This window comes from Corvus brachyrhynchos, unplaced genomic scaffold (assembly GCF_000691975.1).
Source record: "Corvus brachyrhynchos isolate BGI_N302 unplaced genomic scaffold, ASM69197v1 scaffold1, whole genome shotgun sequence".
NCBI lineage: Eukaryota > Metazoa > Chordata > Aves > Passeriformes > Corvidae > Corvus > Corvus brachyrhynchos.
The window spans coordinates 3,017,500-3,028,774 of NW_008237222.1; the positions used below are offsets into that span (position 1 = coordinate 3,017,500).

General features: G+C 36.4%; 1 protein-coding gene across 1 annotated transcript in view; it reads right to left on the reverse strand.

Moving 5' to 3' along the window:
* Positions 1-11,275, reverse strand: part of EML5 (echinoderm microtubule associated protein like 5) — a 114,586-nt gene that overhangs the window by 43,463 nt on the left and 59,848 nt on the right. The window contains exons 19-25 of the mRNA XM_008629819.2: positions 9,899-9,999; positions 7,757-7,959; positions 6,553-6,664; positions 5,391-5,518; positions 3,523-3,664; positions 1,596-1,748; positions 642-773 (exon numbers count right to left, since the gene is read on the reverse strand). Of these exons, the coding sequence (XP_008628041.1) occupies positions 642-773; positions 1,596-1,748; positions 3,523-3,664; positions 5,391-5,518; positions 6,553-6,664; positions 7,757-7,959; positions 9,899-9,999 (971 nt within the window). The remainder of the gene's footprint in view (positions 1-641; positions 774-1,595; positions 1,749-3,522; positions 3,665-5,390; positions 5,519-6,552; positions 6,665-7,756; positions 7,960-9,898; positions 10,000-11,275) is intronic.

An 11,275-nucleotide genomic window follows, 5' to 3' on the forward strand; every position in this document is an offset into this window, starting at 1 on the left:
TCTGGTCTTTCTGCTATATATGACAACAAGGATACGTATTCCTGAGCTACAGATACAAGCGCATTGTACACTGTACATTCAAGAAGTAGAAACAGAGAATCATAGAATGTTTGGGGTTGGAAGGGACCTCAGAGACCATCTAGTTCCACTCCCCCTGCCACTAGACCAGGTTGCTCAGAGCCCCATCCAGCCTGGCCTTGACCACCATCAGGGATGGGGCATCCACAGCCTCTCTGAGCCTCACCACATCCATAGCCTTTCCAGTGCCTCACCACACTTACAGTAAAGAATTTCTTCCTAATACCTAATCTAAACATACCCTCCCTTCAGCTTAAGGCCTTTCCCCCTTGTTCTATCACTAACTGCCCTTCTGAAATCAAATAATAAACAGGAGAGATTTTTTAAAAATCCAAACAAACCAATCTATAGAGACAAACCATTTTGCTTCAAATTGCACAACTTCTAAATATGTATGTGGCAGTAAAAATCATGGGTTTAATATTTATTCAGATGATGTGAGAGCATATTTGTAAGCTGAAGAACCAAATCTGCCAGTGACACTACAAATTCATATACATGTACTGTAATAGCCTCTAATGTAATCAATCTTCCAGTACATTTTTACAATGAATGCTACTTACCTCTTATGTCCCAGTCCATGTGCGTGATATAGCTGGAGGCTCCCTTGCAGATTCCTACTCTTTTACTGCTCATTACATTGTAAATATCTACAAAGTTGTCACAGGATGCCACGGCTAAGTACTTTCCAGTCCCTAAAACACATCAATATAAACAAAAACATTTTCAAAAAATTGTAGTTCTCTGCATATTAAACACAAGTCAATTCTGGAATTTAGCTATATGCAACTTAGAAGTCTTTAACATCAGCTTGCTAATTTATACATATTTCCTGACAAACTGATTTTCATATCACATAATCAGCATGAAATATACAACTATTATATAATTACATTTTCAAACTACAAAAAACAATTGGCTGAAATTTTAAGCATTTATGGCATTCAGAAAGTGGTAAGGCTTAAGGAATCAGAAAGTAATGTTATATGAGAATGGGTATCAGTAATTTGCATCAAATTTCTCCAACAGATGAGTATTTTAACTGAAGTAGGCCATGCATTTTGAGTTCCTAAAATATGAGCTATAGTGTTGGAAAAAAACCTAGCCTCGTTGGGAGTGCTAAGGGAGGAAAATAAGAAAATAGAAGTTGCCAGAACTTTCTGACACATCAGTTTGAAGTATTCTTATTAGCTAACAGTAACCTCAGTGATGTGCCAAACTTATGCAGCCCATAAAGTAGAACCCTAGGGAGCTGCTGGATGTTCATGATTTAAAACTGACTGCTGTATTCAGGAGGTTACTATAAGCAAACCTATTCCAATAATCTCATCCTTAAATGAGCAACACAGGACTTCACACCATGGTCTTTCAAAATGCAAGTATTAGTTTTGCTGACCTATTTTTTAGGTGTAAAAGCACTACAAGTGTTTATTACTTTTACCTCATAAATGTGATAAAGCTTACTTGAACAACCTCAATAATAAAATCTTAATTTAAAAAAAAAAAAAATCACTTACCAGGAGAAAATCTGATCTCTGAAATAACATCCTTCCTGTGCTGGAAAGAGACTAAATCCTCCAGGGTATCTGCATTAACTATCAAAAAACTTCCATCGTTGAGACCAACAGCTAATGCTTTTCCATCAGGAGAAAAGCAGCAACATCTGCCTCCTATGAGGAATAAAGAAATTGCATTCAGCTATATTGACAGTGCATCATCCTTCTTTGAGATCTAATTTTCCATTAGTAAAGGAAAACTATTCTTATACTGTAAAACTTCCAAGGAAGTTTCCTAGATGCTGCCAAAATAATTTCCAAGCAGGGATAGCAAATAAACAGGTACACAGGCCCAGAATCTTAGAATTTGCATATTAATTGATACATGCTCTACATTACTAATACAGATGAATCACTTTTGTCTGTATATTTTTCACTTGCTCTCCTTTGTATCTGGTGCTGCCTGTTTGTTACCATTTGTTCTGGTAAGGAGAACACAGCTGGGAAAGACCCTCTGGATTCACAGAATTCAGTAATTTGCTATCACAAACAGTAAGTCATTAGGACATAGAATCCTTCCAATAAACATGTCAAGTATTGTTTGAAAAACAATTTAATTTCCGATCTAAATTTATATATAGCCAACTTATATAGACTTATTTTCATGCCAGGATTTTCTGTTAACATAAATATTCTCCCCTACTATTCGTTCCTCTGATTAACTTGTAGACAGCAATCCTTTACTTAGATGGCTTCACCACAAGGCTTCTCATTCATTATCCTGTAGTTCCCTCCTCCATTCTCAACTTTTAATTTAATTGCATTCAGCTGAACACAGAAGAGAAATGCACACCAAAAATATCCTGATTTGTGTCTTGTAAATTACACGACTACTCCAATATGTCTTGGGAAAATACCTCACTAACACGTGTAATTGTCACCCTGCAATCAGCGACAACATCCTGAGCCTTCTGCTCTTGAATTTACTCCTGACCTACGCAGACATTTTTCTTACAGTCATTGGATCTTGCCTTTCATAATTAACAAGTATTATTTCAATTCCATGACTCAGTCTGCAGAAGCATCCATCTTTTTCTGTACAGTACACAGGTACTTTTTAAGATTGCCAAAGCGTCTCAAAATGTGTCTTATCAGCAAATAGTAATTAGAGACTTTTTTTGCCAAAAGTACTCTTAAAAATATTAAGAAATATCAGCTTTAAGACTTGAACAGAGTTTGCCAACTAGAAACTTTCTTGTTTAATCCCCGCTTGTGTGAGCTTGTAACTCTTCTACAATTACTTTATCAATCTAAATCATCTTCAGTTAAGCTTCCCATTATGTCTGAATTAAACTGCATTGCTGAATGCCAAACAGATAAAGCCTATTGTACTCCTTTGTCTAGCAAAGCATACGTAGCATTAGAAGCTTTTCAGGGCCAGTCTAGCCTAATCCTAAAAAAATCACCTTACATGATGTCACTTACAACAGATTTTCCATCTGTCAAAATAGAATTTAATTATATCCTAAACAATGAGTAAAAATTTTATGACTTCTCTTTTTTTGACATTCCAGAGCCTTCAAACATTCACAAAGAAGAGAATTTCAACATTTCTTCTAAGATTTCTTCCAAAAATTTCTAGATTCAAACTGTCAAAAAAGCCTTGCAGTATTATAAGCAATATGGCATTTATGTAGTTGGCTCAACTTTTATTGGTAATTTATTGACTTAAGTAAGTTACAATTGCAAATAATCTTCAGAACAGTACTACACAGAATTTTTTTTGTACAGATTCATTAGCTTAAGGGCTACACAACTCATGAACATAGCATTCATAAAATAATTTGAGCAAACAAAGGAATTTATTCAGTCCTGCTTTCAAAAGATTCATAATGCTTGTAAATGTCAATTGCATCAGTTAAATATTTTTTCATACTAAGCATCTTACCCTTTTTCAATTTGCGAACCGCTAACATACAATGGCTAGGAGATAAATCCCATATTCTTAAGGTTTTGTCATCACTTACAGTGGCACAAATAGGTAAATGAGGATGAGTAGCTAGACCCCAAACTTCCCCCTCCATGTGACCCTGAAAAAACACAATGAATCAGGTTTCTTTTTATTTTAAACTGAAATAGGAAATAATACATTTAAGGAAGTTAAAAAAAAAAAGAGAGAGCATGCATTATTTAGAGGATAATAAATATCTGAATTAAAACACAGAACACCTGAAAAAATTCACCCTGCTACTTGTGCAAAATTATGGTAATTAGTACTACAGAAAACTGTGAAATAATCCTCACACACATCTACATCAATGACGTGGACAGTGCGACTGAGTGCACCCTCAGCAAGTCTGCAGATGACACTACACTGAGTGGTGTGGTCAACAGGCTGGAGGGAAGGGATCACATCCAGAGGGACCTGGACAGGCCTGACAGGTGGACCCATGTAATGAAGCTCAACAAGGCCAAGTGCAAGGCCCTGCATGTAGGTCAGGGCAATCCCAAGCACAAACACAGGCTGGGCAGAAAACGGACTTAGAGCAGCCCTGAAGAGAACTTGGAGGTTTTGGTGGACAACAACTTGGACATGAGCTGGCAACGTGCGCTTGCAACCCAGAAAGCAAACTGGGCTGCATCAAAACAAATGTGACCAGCAGGTCAAGGGAGGTGATTCTGCCCCTCTAGTCCACTCTGGTCAGACTCCATTATTGTGTCTGTCTCTGGAGTCCTCAGCACAGGAAAACATGGCCCTGTTGGAATGGGTCCAGAAGGGGGCCACAAAAAGGGTCAAAGAGCTGGAGCACCTCTCCTATGAAGTCAGGCTGAGAGAGTAGGAGGTGTTCAGTCTAGAGGAGAGAAGGCTCCAGGGAGGTCTTGTTGCAGCCTCTTGGTACTTAAAGGAGGCTTATGAGAAAGATGGGAATTCTTTTTAGTAAGGCTTGTAGTGACAGGACAAGGGGTAATGGGTTTAAGGTAAAAGAGGGTAGATTCAGACTAGATAAAGAAACTTTTTATGATGAGCATAGTAAAACACTGGGACAGGTTGCCCAGAGATGTTGCAGATGCCCCATCCCCAGAAACATCCAAGGCCAGATGGGATGGGGCTCTGAACAATCTGATCTATTTGAATATGTCCTTGCTCACTGCAGGGGGTTTGGACATGATGACCTTTAAAGGTCCCTTCCAACCCAAACTATTCTATGAACTAGATTTTTTTCTTTACCTTAGATTCTAGCATTTTCTTTTAACAAATACAGTTCTTTATCTATTGCACTGGCCACTCAGAAAAGAGAGAATCCAGAGATTTTTACCTAACTATGAAAGAAAATGATGTGTTGATGCAATGTAAAAATCTGTTTAGTAAAAAATGCAGTTGTTCGGTATGGCAAAGAAAATGGAAACTTTTTACATAATTACAAGTAAAATCTCAAAACAAATGTCAAGAAGACAACTTTTAAAAATAAGAGTAATTATTACTCAGAAAAAGTTAATAAGGAATTTAGTAGAGGATCCATACTTTTTCACACACTTTTCTTTCACTTTCACACACTTTTTTTTTTTTTTTTTTTTTTCCAAAACAGATATATGATCTTGGTCTGTTTGAAAGGGTGAACTCATTGAACAAACAAGTACTGAAATCCTATGTCCTATTTTGCTCATTAAGGAGTCATAATGGTCTAGTCTAACTAAAAGTGATAGTAACTCACTAATTTCATTAGTAGTTAAAGTGCTTCTTACTTCACAAGTCTTTACTTGAAAAATAAAATCGTGTTCAGGGTTTGACATATTTGACTGATATTTAACACTTACCTGAACCAGCAGAGTTATTGGTCCACTTTTATCCACCTCCAATATTTCACCATTCTTTGTGCCCACTAGAATATGACCATGTCCTAACGATATGGCACGTATAGAAGGATTATCTTCTAAGAGGAGACCTAGAACATTAAAATGTTAAAAGACAGAAGATTCTCAAGTATGCCTTAAAGAGGATTCTTCACATATATGCACATTACCTTCTCATTGTAGAAAAAGCTATTCAGTAATAAACAGTGAAAACGTTCCTGCATGAAACAACCTGTCTGGATTCATTTGGGAGGATTTAGCAATATATAAAGAAGTTTAATCAGCCTGACTCTGTGCATGTGAAGCATCAACTATACTACTATATTGCTACCAATTACAGTACCTTCAAATCCAGCTTTTTGTAAACAAGCTATGAGAATGAGACACTCTGAAGTACAATGTTTTCATTAATGAGTATTTACATTCATCGTGTTTGAAAATCAAATCATATACTTTAGAACACAGCAAACATAACTTTAAGGGAAGGGGACGGAACAGAAAAGGCTATCCAGAATGAAAATACAGGGAACTGTAAATTAGCATTAAGATCAAGAATAAGTGGTAGAAACAGGAAAAATAGGAATGAAAATGTTCTTTAATGATTTCAAAAGACATATGCATTTACAGAAAATTAACTACTCATACCTTACAAAACTAACCACAATTTTGAATTCCTTCCTTTCTCCAGAACAAAAAAGATCAGGTAAGAGACTTCATGATCAGAAATATAATAGGCTTTTTGCTTGCCACTTTAATAAAAACAAAACAAAAAAACCCAACAAAACCACGAACAAACAAACCAACCCCAACCACTCCCCCCGCCCCCAAACCACAAACAAAAAACCCTACCTGGATGATAAGAAACTTGAAGCTAAACAATTAATTTAGGCTAATAGTAATATTATGACCTGCACCCACCAAATGTGCAAACAGACATACAACACACCAGTCCTGTCCCAATATAAAAATTACTTACTGAGAATCAATAAAGCTTAAGCAAAACTCATTTTAGTATTCATTATGTCAAATGTGGATTTCCTCTTACCAGGGAAAGCAATTCCACAAAGTACTTTCTCAAGAAAGTACTTTAAAAATAGAACACAACATAGGATAAAGTCTGTGTTACCTTTGGATCCGGGAGCCAGAGCAGCCCTTTTGATGGCATAGGTTTTGAGACAACGTTCAAAGGTATCGTCCCAGAGAGCTACTACCCCATCCTTTCCTCCAGTGACAAATCCCTGGGGGAAAAGAAATAGAAATCACTAGATATAATTGATTATTACCTTTCCTTAATTTTTCAGTGATTTCTGCCAATACTGAAAATGGACTATATACAACACTGCAATGCACAGAGCTACAGATGTTAGAGATGAAAAGAACAGGAGCAACAAAATGAGTGATTTCTCCTCCTGATGAAGGCAGCACAGTTCTGAACAGTGCATGTACACAGGCTAGATTTAGAAGTTCTAACCTGTATGCTTCTACTATTCTAGAAAAATAAGATAACCAACATACTATATTGTTTTTCTTGCTATTTAGCCTCCACATCTCTTTGGCATTTCACCTCATTACTCGAAACCAAATTTAGTACCACTCACAAAAATTTTATCAGTTCTCATATTTTTCAAATATATGCACATTTTTGCCATTCTGTCTTTAAAATTATATACAGGTATTTAATGAAGCAACACATATGGTTAGCACTGAAATCATTAGTACTTTTCTTCAGAGCACTCAGTTCTTGCAGTACGAATAACACATGTATTGTCCAACGCTACTATTCTGAAATGCAATTATTAGGAGGTGGAGTGACTTGGTCTAACTTAGCAAAACACCAACATATACATTAACTTTAAACAAATAAATAGTCTAACTGGAACACTCATTCACATTTAGGCACATGCTTAAAGGCTTTCCTCGGCTAAAAAGAAGCTGAGAATCTGGAGAAAGCACTTAGTGATCTACAGATTGAATTCTTCTATGAGTAGACAGTAATTAGAACACAAAATAGTACAAGTATGGTCTTCTTCCTGTCTCACAAGCTCACATACTCCACTGAACTTACTGATGCTTAAGTCAGTTACTGTTATTTCTTTAGTAAGAGGTTATGAAAATTACTGAATAAGATGTCACTGACCACAAGGGTTTGAGAAACAGCATGGTACATAACAAGAATAAGAGACATGCACAAAACACGATTTTGAATCTGGACCACACAAGGCCTTTCAGTAATGAAAATAAGGACATGGATTCCTGAGTCTGGGAAAGGTTTAGCTTTATCATAGACTTTTTTGTCCAGACATAAAAAAAACAATCAGCAGTTTATTTACTTTTTCCAATGCGTGCATGCTGAACACAGGACCATCATGTGCTTTGACAGTTTTTATGAGAAACACATCTCTCCAAATACACACATCCCCCGTGGAGGTTCCAGAGAACGCCATCTCTTCCGTCCAGCCATACACTGCACACATCATTGTGTCGGTTCTTCCCAGCGCACCTATGCAGCCCTTTCTCCCAATTAGTCCTCCTCCTGGTTCAGACCAAGAACAAGTCATTAGACATCTGCTTAGAACTATTTTCCAAGAACTATATAACCTCACCCAGAGCAACAAGTTCTTTTCTTTTAGTCCACCCATGCTCCCCAAAAAATTGAGTCTGAGAAGAGATCTCACAAAATAAAATTTATTATTCGTCAACTTTCACTAAAACAAAAACCAAAACCAACCAACCAACCAAAAAATAAACCAAAACCAACCAACCAAAAAACTAAAACCCAAAAGACCCAACCTTACTTTTAACTTACTACTTGAATCTGGATTTGAATACGTACATATACCCACATGGACATATATAGAAAAAATGCATTTGTAAACTTGCATCTAAACAAAAAAATATCTACCACACACAGTTCATAGAAATTACTAATGAATAGTCTTGAAAGAAAAAAAAAATTTAGATCTTCACATCCCACTTTTCGTGATGTGTTTAGTGAGAGGATTTCTAATTTTATTTTAGAGGTTTACTTATATTAGCCTATGGATAATAGAAATATTCTATATTTCTCGGTATATAAATTTTATGTTTCTTTTATATCTAAAATCATTTGGCAGTTATAGCACATAGTAACTTCTGGCTAGAAAGACAGATTTATATCATCACAGTGATATTAAACAAAACAGGGAAACTTCATGTGGTATAACATGGAAGTCCCTCAGGATCTGACACTTCATATTGTTCTTGTACTGAGAGGTCAGGTCTTGGAACCCCTCTGCCTCACTAGGCAGTGATGACAATATAGTCCAGAGCATGTACTTCATGTCACTTCTCAATCAAGTGCACCTGCTCTACTGCAGATTTCAGAAAGCTGCCATTTGTTAAGGTGCACTGACACTCTACTCCTCACTCTAACTTTGCTGAGTGTGTTTCCTGGGGGGTGACTGCCTTGCCAGTGAGCCACTGAAGTTTCATACAGATGGGCTGCAGCATCAGAGAAATCTGATTCCTCTGACTGAGCAGTGCCAGAGAGAAAAGCAGCATTTTAAACCATTTCCTTTCTTTCTTCAAAATCACCATCTCCAGGCTTTTATCATAGTTAAGATTTCTTTCTAAAGAATTTATAGTAGCTCTTTTAGTAAATATTCTGAGACACTTTGTTCTTTCTATAGATAGCAAGCTCAATTGTGAAATTAATAATTTATTCAGACGTCAACAGCTTGCTTTCAGGCAATCTTGATTAATTTCTGTTGGAGAAAAACTGTAATCTTTTTCTTCACAGAGTTTTCTCTACACAGTTAATCTTTATCAGGACTCATGTGAGTTGATGTACATAAATTCTGCATGAATAATTAGAACATTCTTAGCAGATAAGCTAGTCTTCTGTAGCACATATGTCTTTATGTATGATTTCAAGTGTGAAACAACGACGTTCACACAAGTATCAGGGAATGAGTTTTTCACTATTCAAAATTTCTCAAGCACAAATAACCTTGGTTTTTAATTGTCAAGATCAATGGAGGTGTCCAGACAAAGAGCTCTCAACTGGCAGATGTGTCTTCTTCAAGTACTTTGTCTGAATTTTGTATGTGAATTTTTTATAACCTTAGTATTATTTACACTTGTGCCTTTTTACAGCATATGTGTTGTAAAGGTCCTTCTTCCAAAAACTGTTCTATGATTTTAGAGCAGCACTGTAAAATTTTCAGATACGATATATTATTACTAGATATAAAAGCAGACAGTAGAAAAGGCAGGGTCTTTTCTACTTACGTAGCTCTAGCTCCAAGGCAAATTGATCTTAAAAAGAATTTCCACTACTGCCATAATGTTAATTAACATTATTACTGCTAGGGCAATGCTAACTAAGAGATATACAGAGAAAACATTTGCTTTTCATGCAAGAAACATACAGTAAGAGATGTAAAGTTATACTTTCAGTAACAGAAAATGCTCTAATTCTGAAGTGTCCTTACCTGCTCTCCGCCAGAACTTCATGTGTTTAATTCCAACTGTAATCAATTTATCAGGCATGTAAGGATTAATCTTAACAACGAAGATCTTATCTTTGCTTCCCCTAAAAAGCAAAGCAAAATAATTTTTTAAAAAGCATAACTCTTAATATTTTTAAATAGGTTTGGGTGGGGTTTTGGGGATTTTTTTTTTTATGTATACCTGCTCTTACACTGAACCGTGCCATAAATCAAATCCTTCCTGATGGGAGAGAATTTTCTATAAGTCCTTGCAAGGAGTTTCAAAGATAAACCAAGACTTTTCCTGGAGTTTCAATGGTGCTGGATAGTTTGTTTATCGTTTATTAAGTCTTATCAAAGGAACAGAGCCACTAGTGTTACCCAGGCATAACATAGAGCACAGAAAGCAGGAGAGAAGTCTAATTATCAAGATTTACACAGCCTTTTAAAGATAATTTAACCAATAGTTTAACCAATAGAATATTATTTTCACTTTCCTACCAATTATTCAGTAACACGGGCAGGAACTGCGGAATTCTCTATCCAATCATTCCAAACTACTTTTAGTGCAGAACATGGAGTAGTAGAGGAAGGAGAAGAAGGTTTAGAGAACAACAATCCTCCATTTTGGTATTTTTTACTCTTATCTATTTACTACAAAGAGAAGCCCAAAACCTCAAATTTTTCACCCTGTGACAATCTTACATAGTAGTCTATCACCTAATTCACACCACTTCTAGTTCTTGTCTGATCATTGGTAATTTTTTCCAAGGTTGGAGGTTAAAACAGTGTTGTTCAGGGGGGTAACAACCCTTAAAAACAGGCAGAGAAATATCCTCGGCACTCTGGCTTCCTACACTGCTCTATCTTGCTAACATTTACTTTCAAATCATTACTAATAGTTCATAATGAGGAAGCAGAAAGCCAAAGAAGTGACATACTGAGTCCTGTTCTACTTTCATTACCCTTCGGTTTCCAAGGCAGGTGACTTATGTTACTTCAAAGATGCACCAGGAGGCATTTTCTTTGCATTTGCATTAAGTTTAGGTGTATGGTGTTTAGATCTTTGACAGCTCATAATGACATTTAAAGGAGTAAAGTCATAAATCTTATTTCAATTCGCTCATTTTGAAAATGGGTGCAAAAGCACCTGTGTTGAGATAGGCAGATGCTGAAGCAGCTGTAATTTCATGAGAAGTTTGAACAGGGAGAGATGGAAGCAATGAGGACTTTTGCTCCAAATGGGAAAGGAGAAAACCTCAGTTCCTAGAGATGCTCCCAGAGGTAGTCCTAAAGCTGAAGATGAGGAAGACCCTTTGCTCCCAGGGAAGGAGAAGGGCCTCTGTTTTTTTGTTTCTGAACGGCTCAACCTTAAAATTG